The 25446-nt window shown below is 32.6% G+C and overlaps 2 protein-coding genes, 1 non-coding gene and 1 pseudogene across 3 annotated transcripts; 3 read left to right on the forward strand and 1 right to left on the reverse strand.

Moving 5' to 3' along the window:
- Positions 1-794: 794 nt before the first annotated feature.
- LOC115980269 lies at positions 795-2076 on the forward strand (annotated as a pseudogene).
- Positions 2077-6874: 4798 nt separating this feature from the next.
- LOC115979619 (peroxidase 5-like) lies at positions 6875-8234 on the forward strand. The gene is made up of 2 exons (XM_031101673.1): positions 6875-7116; positions 7293-8234. Exons 1-2 carry the CDS (start codon positions 6901-6903, stop codon positions 8061-8063), a joined length of 987 nt encoding a protein of 328 aa, XP_030957533.1. The 5' UTR covers positions 6875-6900; the 3' UTR covers positions 8064-8234.
- A 5352-nt stretch (positions 8235-13586) lies between these two features.
- LOC115979012 (peroxidase 5-like) lies at positions 13587-16735 on the forward strand. Its single transcript, XM_031100950.1, has 2 exons — positions 13587-13808; positions 15968-16735. Exons 1-2 carry the CDS (start codon positions 13587-13589, stop codon positions 16733-16735), a joined length of 990 nt encoding a protein of 329 aa, XP_030956810.1.
- Positions 14397-14470, reverse strand: TRNAI-UAU. Its single transcript has one exon. It is a non-coding gene; the product is annotated as a tRNA-Ile (tRNA).
- Positions 16736-25446: the final 8711 nt, after the last annotated feature.

Below are 25446 nucleotides of genomic sequence, written 5' to 3' on the forward strand. Positions count from 1 at the left end.
AGTGTTCAAGTTTTTCTTTGCCAACTATTGAATTATTAAATAAATAAAAAAGAGTGACGAAAAATTCATTTCTCTTAATTATTGAGGAAAACGATCTTCCCTATAACTGGTTCCATTCCTCTCTCTTGAAAAACTCTCGAACAGAAGATAATGGTGGGATCCACTATTCCTTTCAGTTCTTTTCCTCCATTTCCTTGTCCTAATCAAAGTTGTTAAAATATCATGAAAAGCTAGAACCCCTAAACAATAAGTGAAAGATACTGAAAATTAAGCTCACTGACCTAGTATGCATAACATGCATGTATATATGTGGGGTATGTACGTACGTTAATTTACCTCCTTATCCTCTCCATTGCCAAGTTGACATCCATGAAAGTCAAAGAAAATATATCACCACCCACTCAAAAGCTAATAGGCTAATAGGATGGAAGATCTTGTAAATTAAGCAACTGTACGTTGGAGTGTGCCAAAGAGGACTGTTTCTTCTTTGTTACCATGGAAACTCTCAAACTTAGGAAGCTTTAAGCACTTCTTCCATGCAGCTATACACGCTTTGGTTTACAAAGTAAAACTGACAAACCCATCTTCGCTTAATTCTTTCCTATAAATACTCGGTTAGCATCAACCTTTATCTTCATCTCTTTCTTGCTTATAATATTCTTCTTTATCTGTTCTTTCTTTGCTCTTTTCTCTAAGTCGTATTCATTCACTCTTTACAGTATTGGGGTTTTTCATATTTGGGTTGTAGCTTAACTATGGTAACCATCAAATTTTGCTTGGTTTTCTTTGTTACTATGTCTATGATGTTGTCAATGTCACTGGCAATGCCATCACTCAAAGTGGATAACTATCAATCAACTTGTCCTTCTGCAGAGTCCATTGTGAGAAACACTGTGAACAATGCGATGTCAAGCAAACCTGGCCTAGCAGCTGACCTCACCAGAATGCATTTTCATGACTGTTTTGTCAGGGTATGTTAGCTCTTTGTAACACCAACTACTTGTTATAGCTTCAACAGAATATGTACCTAAATTTATAGCCCCTTCTCCTTTTTCCCATTTTTTTTCCTCAGCTAAAAGAATATACTTATACTATACGTTTCTTAATTACTAAACTGTAGAGTTAAATAACATTTTCTATGTTTTCTATGTATGGTATACTATACAGTGTATTTATTACTATATATACACTACTAAGCTTCCTGATGATGGACTCAGCCAGTGCACAGTTACCAGTCTAGTCGGTGCGGATATCTGTCTCTTTTTTGATCGGACATAAATATATATCACAGAGTAACTCCCGCATATACAGTTGCCACCGCTTTTGGTGGTCCTCACCCCTCATGTTATCCTTTGGTTTGTACGTTGGAGTTATAAAGACATTAGTTGATTGGTTTGTGACGTGTGGAGCGTCACTGTTTGATATTGTAGAGGTTGAGACAGAGATGATGGGAAGCAATAAGAGAGGGAAAAAAAATAAGAAGAGTTACGTGGTTCAGGCACCATACGTCTCATGTTGGCTTAAGGTATTGTGGGACTTATTCTTATATTTTGAAGAAGAGCCTATTCAAAACCTTCCACCACCTACCTTCAACGCTCAGCAACTAGAACAAAGATTTGCACAAAAAGGACTTAGTCTTGATGAAATGGGGACACTTTCTGGGACACATTCCATAGGAAGGTCACATTATTCTTCTTTCTCAAAGCGGTTATATACTTTCAATGAAACAAATCCACAAGACCCTTCAATGGATCCCATATTTGCAAGAGACTTAAAGAGCAAGTGTCCACAAAATGCTGGCAATGATGATCCAACTGTACTCACTTGATGTACTTACACCATATAGGCTTGATAATAAGTACTATATAAATTTGAAGAACCACCATAGCTTATTGACCTCTGATTAATTAATCTCTTTTGAGCAGCCCTTCAATGGTAGGAATTGTCAGGAATAATGCAAGGCAAACTGAAACATAAGCTTATAAGTTTGCTGCAGCTATGGTGAAAATAGGTTACGTTGATGTGCTTACAGGAAGCCAGGGTGAGATTAGGAAAAGTTGTAGGTTTGTCAACTAGATATTATAAGTTTGTTGCTATGAGTCATGTGACAATTTAAATTATTTTGTATTATTTACTAATGATTCAAGTGTAAATTAATTCTTTTTGTAAGTTTTTTGAACAAGTTTTGTTGAAAATTTAATGGGATAAACTCGTATTTGTTGGATGTTACAAAATCTACATAGCATTCGTGCGTGGAACTTAAAAATTATGTTCATTACTTTATTTATAACCTTGTTTTTTAATTTTATTATTATCTTTTGAAAAAAATCATTAAAAAAAATGTTTGCAGTAGTGATTGCAACACAAAAAAAAAAAAATAAATAAATTGAAGGAGCTATTGTCTAATTAGCTTACCTGCACTTATAGATTTTGATTTTCATTCAACCAAATTCAATGTATAACTCTCTTCCTTTTTTTATATAATAAATGAGGGAATCAAACTTAAGTTCTCCCCTTTGGGGGAATCAAACAATACTATTTAGTTATAAGACTCTTGATAGTTGTCCCTTTAACTTTGGTACTTACATGAAGTGTACTATTTCACTCACTAAAGACAAAAAGTGGCAAAATTAACTCTTCAAACTTCTTATTTTATTAATTCCACCAACTATTGAGCAATAAATTATGTGAAACATTGAATTTACATTAAACTAATCCATTTTTTAGAGTTTAATTTACTTTCAAATGATGTAAATCTCATTTTACTATATCATGGTTTAATATGTACTATTGTTTTCAATCAAGTTGTTTGCGTAAAATAATTAATTGCTATGAAGACTAGATAAGTGACACCCATGAGTTAGAAGAAATTTTTTAGTCCTACGAGAGGAGTCCTCCCCCCCTCACAAAAGTTTTGAGTCCTACATAGGTCTCACATTATGACTCACACCTCCTCTTTGAGGAGTGAACTCTACAAGAAATTATTCACTCTTGCAAAAAGATTGTGGGAGTGAATAATTTCTCGTGAGTTAGTAAAGGCTAAAACATGTTGGTTCCTAAAAAAGAAAATGAAGATAGTGATACTATATCAAAACTAGTGGTACTTGGGAATTGTGATAGGAATTAGGTTCTAACACTTAACTGAACAACATTTTATTAATTATAACTCTGTAGACTCTCTTTTTATCAATGTTGGAATTAGGTTTCTAACACTTAATCTTTTGTGAGTTTTATTTATTTATTTTGGGTGGTGCTTGGGTCTTGGATTTAGGCCTTCGGCTTGTGTTGAAAGAATGTAGGATAAAGTTGTCTAAGAATTTTTTTACTTGAGGAGGCTCTAATGCATTGCTAGAAGATTTGGGCTGTGGCTCAAGTTACTTCTTTCAAAAGTAGAAACCTAGGAGCCATTTGATTAATTTAGGACCATGTTACAGGCTTTCTACTTGAACGGCTGGATTTGGGAGTTTTTTGTTAATTTGTTGGGTTGGTAGAAACCTTGGATCTCGTTGGGCTTTAAAGCCCAATACTGTGCATTTTTTTTCTTTTTTCTATTTTTTTTTTCTTTCATTGAGGTTACCTTAGCTAAATAAAACCAGCACAAAAGGGGTCCTGAACCCCCTTGAAACTACCATATTTTTCTAATTCAACAACAAGATTATTATCCTAATAAATATTACATTAATTCAATTATTTAGGGCTTGTTTGGATAGTCCAAAAACTGAGGCTTTCTACTTGAACGGCTGGATTTGGGAGTTCTTTGTTAATTTGTTGGGTTGGTAGAAACCTTGGATCTCGTTAGGCTTTAAAGCCCAATACTGTGCATTTTTTTTCTTTTTTCTATTTTTTTTCTTTCATTGAGGTTACCTTAGCTAAATAAAACCAACACAAAAGGGGTCCTGAACCCCCTTGAAACTACCATATTTTTCTAATTCAACAACAAGATTATTATCCTAATAAATATTCCATTAATTCAATTATTTAGGGCTTGTTTGGATAGTCCAAAAACTGAGTGATATCACTAAATTTTCATAACCCATCATCCAAAACTCATGGGTCCAACAAATGATGCAGTGTTTGGATTAGTTTTGGATGTTTGTTTCCATCACTCAAAAACTCAAAATTTTGAGTTTGGATGATGGAAATTGAAAACACAATTTTGGTGTTTTCATGTTTCCAAGTTATGAGTTACATGGCATTTCAGTAAATACATAAAAATAATGGGACCCACCTAAAGTCTTGTCACATCAATTCTCTTTTCTATTTTTCTTTCTTTCTTCCTTTCTTCTTCAGGTCACACGCCTGGTTCTCTCTTTCTTTCTATTTTTTTTTTTTTTTTCTTCCTTCTGCACTACACCGCCATTCTTCTCTTCTCTTTTCTTTCTTTGTTTCTTCACAGCTGCTTCTTCTTTTTTTCTTCATCTCTTCACACTGATTTTTTTCTTTCTTTCTTCACATCAATTTTTTTTTTCTTTTTACTAGATGGGTTGTTATAGTCTTTTCTGGCCATTTTTGGCTTTGATTTTCAGACTCGATTATTTTAGTTTTTTTTTTTTTGGGTATTTTCTGGGTTTGTGATATTTGTGCTACTTGCTGGGTTTATCACATGAGATCAGAGCTTCAAATATCAACACCAAACCCCTAAAACTGAGATCTTTTGGCTTCATTTTCTGGGTTTATTTTATGAGATTAAAGCTTCTTTTTTTTTTTTTTTCTTTTTTTCTTTTTTCACTTTGCGTTCTTCTTTTATCTTCAGGTTGTAGCCATTGGGTTTTGTTTAAAGAGATGAAGATGTGAAGTGGAGAGGATGCATTTTGCTGAGCATTAATTTTTGTGGGTCCCACAACTTTACTTAAAATTGAGTTTTTGAATTGAAATACCACTAAGAATCCAGCCAAACACACTACCAATAGAGTTATGGGAAAATTGAGTTAGAGATATGAGAATTGAGTAATGAGTTTGAGTGATGAGATTTGAGATTTGAGTGTTGAGATATGAAAATTGAGTTAGCACCAAACCAAATAGGCCCTTAGTTTCTTTTTTCTTAATTGATAGTAGATGGTAGATGGGGGATAGGAGATTTGAACCCTAATTCTTAAAAAAATTATAAAAATTATAAAAATAAATAAATAAATAAATAAAGAAGAAGAAGAAAAGAAAGAAGGAAAGAAAAAATGAAAGAAATCCTTTATTTCATCAACACAATCAAAGCTCTTCTTAAATAACACAACAAATTCAGGACATTTACAATCACTTGATGCATGCAGTGCATTTTTCCAACTAATAACTAATTATGAACATGATGTAGGATGTGAACAACTTGCCCATTGATTTTTATGTGGTCCATTATATGTACAATTGTCAAATGGGAAAAATATTACTATAAGTTTGTGCTCACAGAAATATTCACACCCTCTCTAAACTAGGTGTTTTGGTGGTCTCATATCAAGTGAATGGTTATATTCAATGTGAGGGAGTCTATGAAATTTTATGTGGAATTTTTATCTAGCCGAACTAAAAAAATTACAAAGAATTAAAGGTGCGAGAAACATTGAGTGGTTGAACTAAGCTACAAGTTGTATTTTCACAACTATTCATTTTGTCTTAATCCACCAAATAAAAGTTTGGATTTGTAAGTTGAGAATGACATTTCATCAATTAAAGACGACCTTTTCCTTAGGTGACATAAATGATCATCTAAAATGAGTTCCAATTGATAATGAAATGCTAGCTACTCAATGGGAGACCTAGCTAGTTTGTTATGCTTAATCATGAAAATTATTAGATATTCTCTCCTCTAATATATGAATGGTAGATTAAACTATAAATTTAATAAATAGGCCCCATTGCTATTATGTGAGAGGAGAGAGTATATTATTATATTTTGAAAACATTTAATAATATATTACTTGGTTGATCACTTGTTTTCTCAATTGTAATACTTTTTATTTATATGGAAAATGCTTCCATACGTATATATTATAAGTGCAGGAAATGAGATAAATAGATTTTTATAAAAATATAATGGAATAGAAAAAAAAAATATATATATATATATATATTTAAATACTAGTTCCCTAGTCTATTTAAATTTTATAAAATAAAATGAAAAGAAAAAAAAAGTTTTACTATTAAATCTCTTATATTTTATTTCTTTCCTTTTTAAATAGGGATGGCACCTACTATCGAATAAAAATATAGGAACAAAAAAAAATTATTTCTCTTAATTATTGAGAAAAGTGATCATTTTTCCTAACTTCTTACCTTCCACTCTCTTGAAAAACTATCAGGGTAGAATAATGATGGGATCCACTATCCCCATCAGTTCACCTCCATCCATTTCCTTGTCCTAATCAAGATATTAAAATATCATGAAAAACTATACAAAGATACAGAAAATTGAGCTCACTGACCTAGTCTGCATTAGATGCATGTTGACATCCCTAACAACCAAAGATGCAGATATTATATATACGTACGTTATTTTACCTTCTTACCCTCCCCACTGCCAAGTTGACATCCCTAACAGCCAAAGAACATAAATGCATCACTACCCACTCAATTTCTAATAGGCTAATAGGATAAAAGATCGTGTAAAATAAGCTACTGTGCGTTGGAGTGAGCCAAAGAGACTGTTTCCTCTTTGTTACCATAGAAACCCTCAAACTTAGACTGCTTCAAGTCTTTCTTCTATACAGCAATAGTTTTGGTTTACAGAGTAAAACTGCCAGTCCCATCTTCACTAACTTCATTCCTATAAATACTTGGCTAACAACAACCTTTATCTTCATCTCCTTCTTGCTTATAATATTCTTCTTTATCTGTTCTTTCTCTGCTCCTTACTCTCAGTCTTATTCATTCCCTCATTAGAGTATTGCGGTATATTTGGGTTGTAGAGTAACTATGGCAACAATCAAATTTTGCTTGGTTTTCTTTGTTAGTATGTCTATGATGGTGTCAATGTCACTGGCGATGCCATCACTCAAAGTGGGTTTCTATCAATCAACTTGTCCTTCTGCAGAGACCATTGTGAGAAACACTATAAACAAAGCTGTGTCAAGTAACCCTGGCCTAGCTGCTGGCCTCATCAGAATGCATTTTCATGACTGTTTTGTCAGGGTATGTTTAGCTCTTTGCAACACCAATTAACTTGTTATATGTTTAACAGAAATTGTACCTAAATTTGTAGTCCCTTTTGCTTTTTTTTTTTTTCTCCGCTAAAAGAGCATACCTTATAATCTGCTTAATTACTAAGATGTGGAATTAAATCATATTGTACATGTTATCTATGCCAGGGTTGTGATGCTTCTGTCCTACTTGATTCAACCCCTGGAAATCAAGCTGAGAAAGATAATCCAGCCAACAATCCAAGCTTAAGAGGCTTTGAAGTGATATTTGAGGCAAAGGCTGAACTTGAAGCTCACTGTCCACAAACAGTCTCATGCGCAGACATTGTTGCATTTGCTGCTCGTGACAGTGCTTACAAAGTTGGAGGCATAAATTACATGGTACCATCAGGACGCCGTGATGGCAGGATATCACGTGAAGATGAGCCCAATCAAAACCTTCCATTTCCTACCTTCAATGCTCAGCAACTCGAAGAAAGATTTGCACAAAAAGGACTTAATCTTGATGAAATGGTGACACTTTCTGGGGCACATTCCATTGGAAGGTCACATTGTTCTTCTTTCTCAAAGCGATTATATAATTTCAGTGAAACAAATCCACATGACCCTTCAATGGATCCCATATTTGCTAGAGACTTAAAGACCAAGTGTCCACAAAATGCAAGTAATGGCAATGATCCAACAGTACCATTTGATGTAATTACGCCATATAGACTTGATAATAAGTATTATAAAAATTTGAAGAAGCGCCGTGGCTTATTGACCTCTGATCAATCTCTTTTGAGTTACCCTTCAACGGTTAGAATTGTCAGAAATAATGCAAGACATAATCTAGTATGGGCATATAAGTTTGCAGCAGCTATGGTAAAAATGGGTTACATTGAAGTGCTTACAGGAAGCCAGGGAGAGATAAGAAAAAATTGTAGGTTTGTGAATTAGATATATATTATAGGTTTATTTGTGTGACTATTGAAACTTTTTTGTATGATTTGCTTACATTTTTGTTTCATTTTTCTATGTTGAGATTCAAGTGTAAATTCGTTCTTTTGAAAGTTTTTGGGTAAATTCTGTTGAGACATTAATGGGGTAAATTGGTATTTGTTGGATGTTACAAAATGTGCAAAGCATTCGTTTGTGGATGTTATGGATTATCTTCATTGCTTTATTTACAACCCTTTTTTTTTTATTGATACCGAAATGTGTGAAGTGAATGTAACACAAACAAACATAATTATTTGAAGTGCTATTACCAATTAGCTGACACTAATTTAGAGTTTGATTTTTTATTTAGTAAATTTTAATATGTAAAATTCACAGTTGACCATCAACCTTTTTGTATTATTTATATATATATATATATATATATATAGAAATTCACAGTTGACCATCAACCTTTTTGTATTATTTATATATATATATATATATATATAGAGAGAGAGAGAGAGAGAGAGAGAGAGAGAGAGAGAGAGAGAGAGAGAGAGAGAGAGAGTACCTTGGTCTCGCATTGTCTATGTGAAGATTAAATTCTATCTCAGATCAAAAAATTACAAGCTTGGTCAGTCATTAAACAACACTTAGCCATTTATTTATTTTTAAGGAGACAGGATATATATTCACAATTGATAAGAGTATGACCAGCTTAAAAGAAGGAAAAAAAAGAAAAAAGAAAAAAGAGTAGTATGAACTCAATTAAAAAAAAAAAGTATTGCAAATATATTTGAAAAGTCATTGGCAAAAAAAGGAATATATGTAAAAGGTTTTAAATAATAAATAAGGAGAGAGAAACAAAATTGCTATTAATTAAGTGAATGAAGTGTAAGTCAATTAGCATTTAATATTATTTTTTTAACCATTAGATCAATTACAAATCTATGGTTTACAAATGGTGTAACTCTTGTCATGTTACACCAGGTGTAATTTGAACCCATCTCATATATATATATATATATATATAAGCAAAGCTTAGAAAAAGTTCAATTAGAATTTAATTTTGCTCCATATGTCTAAATTTATGTGAAGACCACACCATAATTGTCCACTTAAGTTTGTGTCATGTGTCCAGTTAAGTTTTTTAATCTTTCTGCCAAGTGAATTAAATGAGTGCAAAACACTAAGAATATAATATTAATAAACTATAAAATTTATAAAAAAATATAAAATATAAAAAATCACATATACTCAATAAAAATTACCACATAAGAAAGATCACCACACATTCTATCTTATTAAAATCAGAAAAAAAAAAATACAATAAGTAGTATTAAATTTATGAAAGAATTTTAATATATAACTAATTTGTTTACTTAAAAAATAATAATTTGACTAATTATTTATATTTTTATGATAAAAATTGTTTTTAATTTTTAATTTTTTTAGATAATATTAATTTTAAATGTATCTATACGTATGCATGTGTTACACGCTATTTTTTATTATAAATAATTTGACTAATTATTTATATTTCTATAATATAAATTGTGTTTAATTTTAAATGCATTCATGCGTTTGCATGGGTTACATGCTAGTTTTTATAATACCTGATGATCTACCTTTTTATTATTATTAATCTATATATATATATATATATATATATGTATAGATATTAAGAGGCAAAACTTAAAGAAAGTTAAATTAGAATTTGAAATTAGAATCCAATTTTGCGTTATATGTCTAAATATATATGAGGACCACACTCCATAATTATTCACTTAAGTTTGTTCCATGTGTCCACTTAAGTTTTTTAATCTTTGTGTCAAGATGAGTATTGTAAAATACTAAGAATCTAATATTGATAAACTATAAAATTAAAAAGAAAAACCAATCACATAATCTAAATAAAAATCACCACATATTCTTTCTTATTAAAAATTAAAAAAAAAAATGAGCATAAATAGTATTAAATTTAGGTAAGAATTTTAATATGTGATTAATTACGTTTACTTTAAAAAATTTTGATTAATTATTTATATTTTTATGATAAAAATTGTATTTGATTTTAAATGTATCTATATGTATACATTAATGCATGTATTACATGATATTTTTTTAATAATTTGACTTATTATTTATATTTTTATAATAAAAATTGTGTTTAATTTTAAATGCATTCATGCGTTTGCATGAGTTACATTCTAGTTCTTATAATAATAACTTGTCATTTAGGTAAACAATACTATCAAGTTATAACGCACTTGGTAATTGTACCCCTAAGTTTGCATTTAGTATCAAATTATTTATCTTTTCATTGATTTTTTTTCCTGAAATTGTTCTAAATTATATTTGTATTTTGAAAAAAGTGAAATTTGGAAAAGAATTAAATAAAAAGTAAAATCTAAAATCTGAGTGAAAATGTTTTTTTTTTTTAGATAGTTATAATATGCTGCTAAAATTAAAATGCATGAACACTGGTTTTTCTTTGGCTAGTCATTATGTCCCCTTCCCCAAGAAAGAAAGAAAGAAAGAAAGAAAGAAATCCTTTATTTGATTATCGAAATGAGAGATGTTAATAACACTACTAAATGAACTAATAAAAATTTGAACATGATATAGGATGGCAACAAATTTTCCCAAGATTGTGCTACGATCCATTCTATAGCCACTGAAAACCTTTTGTAATTTTCGTACCCCAATCTAATTTCTATGTTGCGGTGGGGCCAAATTAGGTGAGTTGTTATTCAATGTGATGGAGTAATAAGTGAAATTTTATGTGAATTTTTCAGTGTTAATATTTTAAGGTTTATGCTCTACTCTGAATAAAGATAGACTCAATTTTTATTTACACATACAGGGCAAATCTCCCAATATCACATCTTTTTGATATGGTTTTTTTTCTTTTTTCAATTTACTTTATTTCATGTTTTCCATGAGGTAAAGACTGATAGAATAGAGGCCTTGGGTTTTTTTTTTTTTTTTTTTGATAAGTAATAATTAAAAGAAAAAGAATAGGGGATTCCCATATCTATTAGATAGACTATACAAATATCTTTGAAAGTAATTAGAAACATTCTATGTTAAAGGCTAAAGTTAAAATTTAAAATTTAGGGATAACAAATCTTTTGTTACAAAATTCAATTGAAATAAAATAAAGTACTTTTTGTGAATTAGTTGGAGTATGCTTTTATCTATTAATTAATAGGTTTTCTAGCAGAACTGAAATAATTACGAAGGTGCAATAAACACTGAATGGTTGAACTAATTAAGAAACTAGTTGTTTTTTCATAGTTAGCCATATGTATTAATCCATGAAATTAAAGCTGGGATTTGTAAGCCGAGAAAGGTATTTCATTAGGCTAAGAACGAACTCTTCCCTATGGATGACACTTAAATGGTCATCTTAAGTGGGTTCTGATTAATTTTAAAATGTAGCTACTTGATTAATGGGATATATTTAGCTAATTTGTCATGGTTAATCACCAATGGTAGCTCTAGAATTATTTTTAGGAGTGTCAATAAATAGATGAATTTTTTATAGGAAATGAATTTTATAGTCTACAAGATTTTCTTATTACAAATTTGACCATAGTACTAGCATGCAAGAAAATAAAAGATAAACTATTACTTCATTTGGCATATTCATAATACAATGAACATATTAATTATTGTTGCTAAGATGAAATCTTAAAAATCATTTATTGTTTATAAATACAATAAACATATTAATTATTATTGTTAAGTGAACTTTAATTACTGTTGCTCATAATTATTTTATCTATTAGTTTGTCTTTACTCTTTATGATTCTTTTATTTAACAATTCAACTCAACTTTAACAACTATTGTTCTTTGTAATTTTATTAAGTGTGTATTTGAGTCTTGATTATAAGTGAGCTTATTGCTCTCTCTTTTCTTTCTTGACATATGCAAGTCTCATGTGAGTCCTTACTTGTTTTATTTAGCTTTTACCTTTTATTTATACTACTTTCAGCAAAAAGTATGATAAATTGTTCCCAAATGGACTAAGAAAATTTTTGTTTTGTTAACAATTGCTTTTGTCTTCACCCAATCACTCTTGGCTTATACCACGCCCCCAATCTCCACTCAACAAGTAACAAATTAAAAACACATTTAGATTTAGCAACTATTTTTTTTATTTTCAAGGTTTTAGATCAAATTGGTTTATTGTTGGGCTTTTTTTCTTTGTTTAAAAATGCTAAGATATTGGTAAGAGGATCATATTCAAGGTTATTTCAATTGTACTTAGAAAAAAAATTTAGGTCAGAGTGTTGAAAATTTTATTTTAGGAGGGTCAAAACAAGATAAATATATAAATATTATATATAATATATAATTTTTTTTCTTTTTTTTTGTAAGTCAGCGAGCGCCACTCCTATTAATTATGGAAAATTACTAGATACTCTCAAAGTAGAGAAACATAGTACTCATTTATCTTATATGAATGGTGAATATTATCATATAAATCTAATTAATGTGAGAGACAAAGTATCACATTGTAAAACTTTGAAAATAATGAATAATTACTTGTTTAGTAACCTATTTTCCCAATTGCAATAAATACTTGTTCCTTCTTAAATTAATTTGTCTAATAAGTTATACTTTATTATGGGTGTTTATAAACACTATATATATGAAATGAAATAAGTAAATTTTAATGAAAATAGAATGGAATAGAAAAATAATTATTTTTTTATTCTCATTTTTCTCCAGTCTATTTGAATTTTCTTTTTTTAAAGAATGAAAAGTAAATAAATATACATATATTTAATATTAAGTCTCTTTATATTATATTTCTTTCCATTTAAATAGGGACAAAAAATTCATTTCCTCTTCAGTATTTAGGAAAATGATCAGCATTTTCCCTATTAGACTTGTTCCATTCTTCTCTTCTAAAGAGTTCTCAAACAGTAGAATTGTATTAGTGGGATGCACTAATATTCCTTTCGCTTCTTTTCCATCCATTTTCTTGTCCGAATCAAGTGGTTAACACGTGAAGAGAAACTATAACCCTAATGATGCTGAAAATTAATTAAGCTCATCGAATAGTCTGCATAATATGAATGACCAACCCTGTCTGCATATATGTATGCATTACGGGTATGAAGATTATTTTGCCTTCTTATTCTCTCCATTGTCAAGTTGAGTTCCCTGAAAGTCAAAGAAGATAGATACATCACCAACCACTAAAAATCTAATAGGCTAAAAGATCTTAAGCTACTTGGAATTAATGAGCCATTGAAGACTGTTTCCTCTTAGTTAATTACGTGCCACGGAAACCCTCAAACTTATACAGCTTCAAGTTTTTCTTCCATGTAGCTATACGCGTTTTTGTGTAAAAGTAAAACTGCATGCCAATCTTATCTTCACTATTTTCTTGCCTATATATACTTGGTTAACATCGACCTTTCCCTTCATCTCCAACTTGCTTATAATATATATTGTTCTTTCTTTGCTCTTTTCGCCTATTCATCATTCACTCTTTACAGTATTTGATCAGTTGTAGAGTAACTATGGCAACAACCATCAAAATTTGCTTGGTTCTCTTTGTTACTATGTCTATGATGGTGTCAGTGTCACTGGCCATGCCCTCATTACTCAAAGTGGGTTACTATCAATCAACTTGTCCTTCTGCAGAGATCATTGTGAGAAATACTGTGAACAAAGCTGTGTCAAGGAACCCTGGCCTAGCTGCTGGCATCATCAGAATGCATTATCATGACTGTTTTGTCAGGGTATGCTAGCTCAATTTTGCAATACACCAATCAACTTAATTGTTACGTTCAATATATAGAATCTGTTAATTTGCTATTTCTTAAAGTCACTTTTTAAGACTCATGAGCATATTATGCTCGAAATATAGTTTTTTTTTTTTTTTTTTTTTGGTTATTTGTTGAGATTCTTATGCATGTTTCAAAGTCATTTTCAAGACCCATTAACATGTTGTGTTCAATAGCTTCTGCTTTTGTTGTCTGTTAAGCTTCTCAAGCATGTTTCAAAGACACTTTTTTAGACCTATTAACATGTTCAATTGTTCAATATAATCTGTTTTTGTTATTTGTTAAGCCTCTTATATATGCACGTTTCAAAGTCATTTTCAAGATCCATCAACATCTTATGTTCGATAGAATCTGCTCTTTTTTTTTCTTTTTCTTTTTTGTTTTGTTAAGCTTCTTGTACATGTTAATTTCGAAGTCATATTTGTTATGTTTGAAGAACAAAGAGAGAGAGAGAGTCAAGTCAAACATAATTGCGCATTGCTATTATGCTATAATAGGCTACCTTAAAAAAAAATGCTAGAATAAAAAATTCGGAGAGAGAAATGGTCCCGGCGGGGCTCGAACCCGCGACCTTCGGCTCATAAGACCAACGCTCTAACCAACTGAGCTACGGGGCCATTACGGGAACAAACTTCTAAGATATTAGTTTTTTCGTTCGTGTCACCGAAGAAAGGTTCATCTTAACGGACAGGATATAGCAACAGGTGTCTAACCCACGACTTTTGTTGAACTTGCTTTAAGAGCAGATGCTCGTAATATACACTAGCCTCTGAGCACGCGCTCAAAGGCCCTTCTGTTTTTTGAATAAAGATTAATAATTTATGTTTATTATAATTTGAAATTTCTACTTATTTCAACAAAAAAAAAACTAAGGACATAATGAAATTTTTTTAAAAAAAAAATTGAAAAAAAAGGAGGACAAAAGAAACAAATACATCATGATGAAGTAAAAAAAAAAAAAAATGAATACGTTGGGTGAGTTTTGTAGATTGTAGGAGTTTTAAAACTAACAAAAGAGCAATCCTATTCTGTAGGGAGTTTGTGAGTAGAAGTAGGAATTTAAATCAACGTAAAGTAGGAATTTATTATTTTTGTCAATTTACTATTTTAACCCCATTTTTAAATTTTAGGTAGGGATATTTTTGACAGTAAAAAAAACAATAACTAACTTTCTTTTTCTAATTTACTATTTTAACCTCATTTTTAAGTTGTTAGTTAATTAATTTAGGAGTATTTTTGACAGGAAAAAAAGCAATAACTAACTTTCTGAATTCTCTTAATATATACAGATGAAACAAATATCTCTTTGCTATCAGAGTAGGGGTGTCAATATTAGAAGTTTACAATTTAATTTTGACGAGACCGGGTCAAATTCGGGTTAACATGAATTGACCTATTTAATTCAAGTTTAACATGTGAAATCTGTTTGAACTCATTTGATCCATTTAATTTAAGGTTAATTTGATAAATTTACTCTTCAAAATTTATAGTTATAATTATATTTTAATTGTTTGTGACTTTGTTTCAAATCTTTAATCTTTTAGAAGAATTTTGTTTGCAATATAATTGTGTACTTTTTTTCATTTTATAAAATGTGAGGATTGCAAATAGGTTATTTGTGTAAAGTAAATGTGTTTACTTTGATTGCATGATTTATTTGTCAGACTAGTCATGTCAGGTTGTATCATGTTAACCTATTTAATAAATAGATCATGTTATTGTCGAGAAATCCTAACACAATTAATAAACGCCTATACAACCAAATACTCATAAGTCGAAATAACATGTAAACATGAATTACCATCTATAATCAAAGGCGTACTGCATTTGTCCACTGCATATATAATTATTGTATATAGATGTAGTTATGTGCCAAAATTTGAAGTTTATTATTATTATTATTTTGGCAAGAAGAATACTTCGACAACATAGTCGTGGGATCTACATACTTTAAAAAACATGATAGATTATATCCGATACGTAAGATAATTATTGTGTCATATTCCAATATTTTAAGTTTTTTTTGGGGGGGGGGGGGGGGGGTTAAAAGAATACTTTGAATGCTACTAAGATGTTAGAGTTAAATCACATTTTTCCCATTTTATCTATGCTAGGGTTGTGATGCCTCTATCCTATTGGAGTCAACACCTGGAAACCAAGCAGAGAAGGAAAATTTAGCAAACAAACCCTTACGAGGCTTTGAAGTGATATATGAGGCAAAGACTCAACTTGAAGCTCAATGCCCACAAACAGTTTCTTGTGCAGATATTATTGCATTTGCTGCTCGTGACAGTGCTTACAAAGCTGGAGGCATAAGTTACATGGTACCATCAGGACGCCGTGATGGCAGGGTTTCCCACATAGATGAGCCTAAGAAAAACCTTCCAACATTTGACTTCAATGCCAAGAAACTCAAAAAATGGTTTGCTAAAAAAGGCCTTAGTCTTGATGAAATGGTGACACTTTCTGGGGCACATTCTATAGGTGTGTCACATTGTTCTTCTTTCTCAAAGCGGCTATACACTTTCAATGCAACACATCCACAAGACCCTTCAATGGATCCCAAATTTGCTAGAGCCTTAAAGACCAAGTGTCCAAAAAATGCTGGCAATGACTACCCAATAACTGTGCCCCTTGATGTACTTACACCACATAGGCTTGATAATAAGTACTATACAGATTTGAAGAATCACAATGGATTATTAACTTCTGATCAAACTCTTTTGAGCAGCTCTTCAACGGTTGAAATTGTCAGGAATAATGCAAAGCAAGGTGAAATATGGGCTTATAAGTTTGCAGCAGCTATGGTGAAAATGAGTTACATTGAAGTGATCACAGGGAGCCAGGGTGAAATTAGGAAAGACCGTAAGTTTGTGAACTAAATTATAGGCTGTGTGGCAATTAAAATTATTCTGTATTATTACTTACACGGTTTCATTCTTCAAGGATGATTCAAGTATAAATAAGTTCTTCTGTAAGCCTTTGAATAAATTCTGGTGAGAAAATAATAATATAAATTTGTATTTGTGACGTTACAAGAACGTGCATAACTCTATCTTATTGTTTTTTTAATTGATACAAAAAATGTGTAAAGTGAATATAACACAAACAAACAAAATGATTTGAAAAAGCTATTTACTAATTAGCTGACCCTAACTTGATTATTCTAGTTTTCATTCAATCAAATTCAATAAAAATTGCAGTTGATTCTCTCTCTCTCTCTCTCTCTCTCTCTCTCTCTCTATATATATATATATATATATATATTTATGTGTGTGTGTTTTACAACAAGTGAAGATATTTGAACCTTAATTCTTACTATTGGAAGAAAATAATGACAATGAGTTACAAATTTTTTCGAAAACTAACCCTCTTCGGCACATATGTGGAGCATATCATTTCATTCACCAAAAAGACCAAAAGAGGCAGAAATTAATCGCCCATACTTCCTATTTTATTGATTCCAAGTTTCCGACCAACCACTGAAAAATGAATTATATAAACTATTGAATTCACATTAAACTAATCCCTTTCTATAGAGTTTCGCTTTCAATATAGTAATGATGGCTAATTTAATTTTTGCGACAAAGCTGCGCAACAGTTAAATATTACCCCGCTATAATAGAAATGTATCAGTGGGGGTAGATATATGAACAAGTGAACGACAGTTCAAGACTTTGGAAAAGTATTTACTGGAGGGTAAATTAACCATTATGTCAAGAAGAAAAATCTTCAGAGTTCCTTTACGCTATTCATTTATTGTTAGGTAGGATCGTCATAAATTCAAGACCAATACCATAAGTTATGTTAAATCCTTTGTACTATATGGATGGTTTTTTCTTTAAAAAATTATTTTATTTTGTTTGGCTATGACATAGATAGTCACTTTTTGTTCAACATGGATCATGGATGCTTCTCTGGACATTCCTATCCTATCAGATAGGTATCATAAATCCTTGCCACAAAACAGACCAACAAAAATAAGAGGATGTTTTCTTGGGTTAAACGTTGGAATGGATTATGGAAATGAAATTTATCACTTACTACCAAAAAATGGAATGTGCTAAAAGCAACCTAAATGCTTCCATTTTTTGTGAAATAGCTATTTACGTTTGAATTTATTTTTATTGACTTACTGGGTTCAAAAAATAAGTTAGACAAAAATGCAGTTATTATGTGAACAAAATGTACAATTTTTAATCCGCCACTCATTTATGTGAACAAATTACTAACTCATGGTTAGCTAGTAACTTCAAGTAAGTTGGTTGTTTGGTGTGTGTTATATCCCCTCCAAAAGGACTATATAATTTAATTTGCATTTAGTGACTACTCTCACTATTTTTCCATCCCGGACCACATAAGCAAATTGAGAGCTATAGAGACCCTTCTTTAAATGGAAAAGCTTGGTACTATAAGATGGGTGTATATGACTAAGCTTCTCTTCATTGTACTGTGTGTGTTTGAAAGTGTGTGAGAGAGAGAGACAGCATTGCTAGGGTATTCAGACTTCAGAGAGTTGTGTTTGTGTTAAGATGGAGAGAGTTACTAAGGTGTTTTTGATGCTCACCATCCTGCTACTGGTCCTTTCATCTGATGTTGAAAGAGGAAGGCAACTCAAGAGCAATGACAAGGTTGAACACCCTCAGAACTTTCTTGGAGGCATTGGTGGGGTTGGTGGGTTCATTCCAAGTCCAGGTTTTGCTGGTGGCATTGGCTCTGGCTCTGGCTCTGGTCCATCAAGCTTTTGTACTTTCTTCCCAGGTGGCTGTGTTCCAATCCTCCCCACAATCCCTGGTAGTGGTGTTCCCATTGGTGTTGGCTCACCACCATGAAAGAATGAAGGACATGGATGCACAATAGGGTCTCTGGCTTACTGGTCTTGTTTGAGGTCTTTCAGAGTTAGGACTTGTTTTAGGTATTAGTAGTTTGGGATCTACTAGCTAGTTGCTTTGTGCTTTGTTTATTTTTCTTTTTCTTATGATCGAGTTTCTAGTCTTTTGGGCCTTGATGGTGTTGTTAGGGTCAAATCTTGTAGTGTTAGGACTTTATATTTGGTAGAAATGAAAGTTTTCACCTTTGGGAATGTTTGCTGCTTTTTTGAGAATGTGAGGTCTTGACTTGGCTTTCCATTACTTTTATGTGAACAAAATCCATCTACATGATTATCTATCTTATATATGGTTTTTGGTTTTGTCCTTGTACTTAGATTGTATTTTGCAACTCCTCTCTCTCTCTCTCCCCAACCTCAAAACAGATAAAAAATAGGTGAACTTCAATGAACGTATATCATGATCCATTTTTGTTTATAATTTATGAGGTAGCCCACAAAGCTAGGTGTACAAAACCATGGCCTTTGGTGAGGAAAACTGACTGATAGTTTCCTATGAAATTAATATGGTATCACGACGTGCTTGAGTTTGACATGCCTTGGTTTGTACATAAATATATTTTGAGGAAACTTTCAAGCATGCCACCTTACAACAAGGATCAGTAGGCTTCCATTTGTTGTAAACTTGGCAAAAGGTGTCACTGCCATGGTTATGGGTTTAAACGACCTTTGAAAATCCATTTGCCATTTTTTTTTTCTAATTAGTCCATTTACCATTTCTTTTTCCAAATGACAAGAAAAGTATAATTGCAACTCATTTGCCTATAGTTTTTATATGAACCGTTTTAAAATAATGTCACTAAAGCTATAGTTAGCCTTGCCCTGGCCATTAATCATTGCATGAGCGAACTTTTATAAGATGAAAGTAACCAGAATAATAAAATGAGCACATTATATAGGACGCAGAATAAGAAGTGCACACTCACCCTAAATAAATTGTCTTAGGGTAAAATAACACATTTTTGTTGTATTGATTAATACAACAATATGGTTGAATTCAGTTGAGGAATATAACATACAACATCGAAGAAACTATACCTAAGTAATTTTGAACCCCCTTAGCGAACAAAGATACTACATATATCCACCCATGCTAAATCCTTAGAAAAAAGGGAGAAAGGAAACACCAATACGTTTTTTTTATTGTTTTATTATTATACGTACATATTATGATATTATCACTAACAAATAGGTTAGATGTTAATGGTTCAACAGTGGTAATTTCTAGAACATGTTATGATCAGAAAAATAAAATTAAGTTGAAATTAATGAATCACCAAGAATAATGTAAGTTGTTTCTCAAGAATAATGTAAGTTCAAGGATTGTTGCTTCAGTTCAAGTACTATTAAACAACATGAAGGATTGAGTAATGTTCAAGACACAACTTTCACCACAATTTTTGCCAACTTGCTCACGTGGTAAGTTGTGAGTGGTAAAGTAGTAGACCTATAATTTTACTCCACCACTCACAACTTGTCACTTGAGTAAATTGTAGTAAAAATGGTGGTAGAAGTTGTGTCCCTAGTATTACTCGGACTTGTTTTTGGTCTACTACCTATTCATAAAGGTTTGAACTAATGTTGAAAACCAGTAGATGCTATTAAATTAAACAATAATAAGTATACAAGCTAAATACTTTGTATAAATTTTTTCTAAAATATAAAATATTGATATGACATATTGTGATTAGCAAATAATAAAAATAGCACTAATGATAAATTAAAGTGAAAGAAATTTTATTCTAATTATAACAATATAACATCTTAAAGATTACTTAGGATGAAATTATTACTCTAATATTTGATACGTACATTCCAGTACAATTGGGAAGATGGCCCTTGTCCTGATATTATGGTCACCAACCATTCCCAGGGTTTATAAATGATTCCTAATGATGCAAAGTAGTTTTGTCAGTAGTTTGTAGTTGGCTCATTAAAGGGTTTGTTGACTGGTTGTAACTTGTGTAGGCTCAAGACTGAGTCCTAGCCCTAGGCCTCCATTCACCAATTACGACTAGCCTAGTATTCGGGCACATACGTATCATTAAATCGTTGGCTAAAATGAGGGCTAAAAGTTCTCATAAGTCATATCTTGGCTAAAATGTGATCGGGGTATCATTTATAAGGTACTCAAAGAGGTCTGACCTCCTTTACCAAGTGACTGCGTAATGATTAAATTCTAATACAAAGATGAGAGGCCGATAAATGGTTCTCAACTTAGCTTCTTATTTTGAGTGATAGAATACATAGATAGGTCTTGGAACCTTTGAAGGCCCCGGGTCCAGATGGTCTTCCTCCTCTTTTCTTCCAGCACTATTGGCCGTCAGTGGGCGCAGATGTGACTGAAGCAGTGTTGAGTTGTCTTGCTTCAGGTGTCATCCCTCCATCCATAAACCAGACATTCATCACTCTCATTTCTAAGGTAAAAAGTCCCACAAAAGTCTCTGAATATCGCCCTATTTCTTTATGTAATATAATTTATAAGCTTGTATCAAAGGTGATCGCAAACAGGCTTAAAGGGGTACTACCCTTGATTATTTCAGAATCTCAAAATGCTTTCCAATCGGACAAAGCAATTTCTGATAACATTCTTGTAGCTTTCGAGACTTTGCACCATATGAAGAACCAAAAATCAAAAAAAGGGGGTTTTATGGCATTGAAGCTTGATATGAGTAAGGCTTACGATAGGGTGGAGTGGAGTTTCTTGGAGGTCACTATGTTGAAGATGGGTTTTGATGCGCGATGGGTGGCCTTGATATTGAGTTGTATAAATTCAGCTTCTTATTCAATCCTTGTGAATGGAGTTCCTAAGGGTGACATCCGGCCATCGAGAGGTATTAGGCAAGGGGATCCCCTCTCTCCATATCTATTATTAATTTGTTCTGAAGCCCTAAATTGTCAACTGCAACAGGCAGCCAGGTCCGAAGCTATTAAGGGTTTCTCTCTTTGCAAAAATGGCCCAAAAATTTCCCATTTGTTCTTTGCGGATGACACCCTCCTCTTTTGTCGAGCTACTAAGAGGGATTTGGATGTTATCCAAAGTATTTTGATGTTGTATGAGAAAGCTTCTGGCCAAAAGCTAAACAGAGAAAAAACTTATGTGTTCTTTAGCAAGGCTACTCCGGTTGAGAGGAAGATTGAGATAATTAATGAGTTGGGGGTAAGTGAAGTGCGGGAGTATGAGAAGTACCTTGGTCTTCCGGCGGTGGTGGGAAGGAATAAAAAGGCGAGCCTAAATTTCATTAAGGAGAGAGTTTGGAATAAGCTTCAAGGTTGGAAGGAAAAGCTTCTCTCACAAGCGGGAAGGGAGGTGCTCCTAAAGGCAATAGTCCAAGCTATACCTACCTTTGCGATGGGTTGCTTCAAGCTCCCATCCGGGCTACTACATGACATAGAACTGATGATAAGGAAATTTTGGTGGGGCCAACGGGGTGATCAACGTAAGATTCATTGGAAGAATTGGGAAACTATGTGTAAGCCTAAGGCGTTGGGAGGTATGGGTTTTAAAGACTTGGAGAAATTTAATGAGGCTATGCTTGCTAAGCAAGTGTGGAGACTACTAGTGGACAAATCATCTCTCTTTTACCGGGTCTTCAGTGAGAAGTATTTCCCAAGTGGGTCAGTCTTTGATGCTAAGGTAGCATCGGGATCGTTTGCATGGAAGAGCATAGTAAAGGCCTCAAAGTTGGTTCAGTCGGGTTTACTTTGGAGAGTAGGGAATGGCTCTAAGATAAATATATACAATGACAGGTGGCTGCCGGGGGGGGCCTCGGCTTGTGTAGTTTCTCCAAGAATTGAAGGGGTTTCAAATTGGACAGTTGCAAATCTGTTGGAGTCGGGTGGAGGGGGCTGGAATGAGCAACTAGTAGATGACATCTTCCTGCCTTTTGAAGCCCAAAGAATCAAGAGTATTCCCTTGTGTGTCACGGATCAAGAGGACTGCCTCTCTTGGCCGAGGTGCAGGTCAGGATCCTACTCCGTAAAATCCGGTTATCAGTTGTTGTGTGAGACTGAGATGAACTCCCTGCCTTCCAACTCAGATTCAGAGATGTTTAAACGTTTCTGGAAGGATATTTGGCGGTTGAAAGTGCCAAATAAGGTGAAGGTATTCCTATGGCGAGCTTGCTCAAGAGCTCTCCCAACGAAGGTTAATCTCCAAAAAAGAAGGGTGGTGGATAACTCGACGTGTGACCAATGTGGATGCATGACTGAAGATGAGTTTCACGCTCTATGGGACTGTGAGATGGTTCGTGAGGTGTGGGCACCAGCTTTTGGGGAGGTGAGGAGAAAGGGCCAGAATCTTAAAGTCATGAGCGACCTTGTGAGTGTTACCAAGGCAGAAGGTTTAAGTCTGGAGTTGTTTGCAATGACGGCGTGGCTGATTTGGATGCGGAGAAACAAGTTGAGAGCGAACGATAATCCTCAGCCATGCTCTAGAGTCGCCTACTCTGCTTCAGCTCTGTTGGATGAATTTCAGCAAGGAAAACAGAGCATGGCGAGAGGAAACAGAACCAGCCCGGTAGTGTGGCAGCCTCCGTCTGGATGTTCAGTCAAAGTTAACTTCGACGAGGCGGTGTTCAATGAGGATCAGGAAGCTGGTATTGGAGTGGTCATTCGCAACAATGAAGGGCAGGTGCTGGCGGCGCTATCGGAGAAGGTGCGGATGCCAGTTACAGTGGAAGTTCTTGAGATGTTGGCGGCTAGGAAAGCTGCCATGTTTGCCAGGGACCTCGGTTTCAGCCAGGTGTGTTTTGAAGGCGACGCTGAACTAGTGATAAAGTGCTTACATTCGGGTATGGTTTCAAATGCACTGGTTGGCCATTTGGTAAAAGACTTCATGTCTATAAGGAGGCACTTTCAGTCCTCTAATGTCATCCATGTCAGGCGGCAAGGCAACAATGTTGCCCATGCTTTAGCTAGGGATGCAAAATTTTCTTTTCCTTTAAGGGTTTGGATGGAGGAAGTTCCTCCAAATATTTCCTGTTTTGTTGTAAGAGATTTGCCTTAGTTTATGAAATTTTCTCTCCCCGAGTTGGGGGGTTCCTCAAAAAAAAAAAAAAAAAAGGTCTTGGGATAATGTGTCCTTCTGAAGCTGAACCAATGGCTTTGGACTCGGCACTCTTCAAATTATAGATCCAGAAGTTTACATTCTCCAATATGGTACGTTCTTTTCATGAAAACTATTCAATGTCCACATTTTGTAAGGGTAGATATCCACACTTTTATACCGAGGGCGTACAGTAGGGTGTAATAATCATTATTCAAATTGTTTCTAGACATTTGATAAGAAGGTTATATACACAATGTTTTTAAAAAAGGCATTAATAATAAAGAATCCTTGTAATTGCTATACAAATGATGAAGACGTTTGATAAGGAGATTATATACACAATGTTTTTTTTTTTAAATAAAAAGAACGCATTTTTTTTTCTTGGTTATTATTGAAGAAGACTCTTATCTTAGTAAACATGTTCTAAGCACTCTATCTTTCCATCTAAAACAAATATATATGGTCCCTCAAATAAATAAATATATATATATATATATATATATGAGTATCTTTTATTTTTATTATTTGAATCCTAAATATTTCTATTTTTAAAATGTATTTTCATTTAAAAAATGCATTAATAATAAAGAATGTTTTTAATTACTATATAAATAATGATAATGAGTTTCTGAAGAAATAAATAAGCCCAAATGCTAGTTCATGAAATGGGTGAAAATCTTCTCTCTTCACATTTTTCTGTGCATGTATTTGATCTAATATCTACTCCAATACATTTTAGCCTATTAATCGCCACATTTAAAAAAAATAAAAGAGTCTCTCACCTTTTTAATATGGGATTAAATATTTGATTAACTCCATATCTTTCATATTAACTATTATATTTATACATTTAAGTTGTCATTTTATATACATTTTAATTACTCAATATTTTATACAACAATTATTATAGAACTTACATGATTGGTTCCTGCGTACGTATTTGGTCCAATATTTACTCTAATACATTTTAGCCTATTAATCACCACATTTAAAAAAATAAATAAATAAAAGAGTCTCTCACCTTTTTAATGTGGAATTAAATATTTGATTAACTCCCTATCTTTCATATTAACTACTATATTTTTACATTTAAATTGTCATTTTTTATACATTTTAATTCACAATATTTTATGCAACAAAATTTTTTTTTAATGAATATACAACAATTATTATAGAACTTACGTGATTGGTTCAAATCATACATAGAAGTACAGCGGACTATTTTGGAAAGATAAAAGAAGAAGGTTTATGACTGCCATTTTTTTGGGTACACCCCTCGAAATACCAAGAGCGTAATTATCCAACCTTGTAGTCATATTTCGAGGGGGTACCCAAAAAAACAAAAAAGGTTTATGACTGGTAAAGGGGTTAAAACTAATTATCCAACCTATAAAAAAATTAATTATCCAAAAAATCTCAAAAAGAACAGAAAAATGAAAGAGAGAGGTGGGTATTGAGGCCATAGCATTATGGTGACGTGTCTTTGTTATTTGTTGAAGAAAAAATGACTTATTATTTATTGTTAACAAATAAGTTAGCTTTGTGATTTTATTATTATTATTTTTTTTTTAAATTATGACTTTGTGACTGAATTGTCTCCAAGACTCCAACCACAAAGTCCTAACATATTAACATAAGCCTCAACACAAAGTGAT

The sequence above is a fragment of the Quercus lobata genome, chromosome 3, assembly GCF_001633185.2.
Source record: "Quercus lobata isolate SW786 chromosome 3, ValleyOak3.0 Primary Assembly, whole genome shotgun sequence".
NCBI classification, from domain to species: domain Eukaryota; kingdom Viridiplantae; phylum Streptophyta; class Magnoliopsida; order Fagales; family Fagaceae; genus Quercus; species Quercus lobata.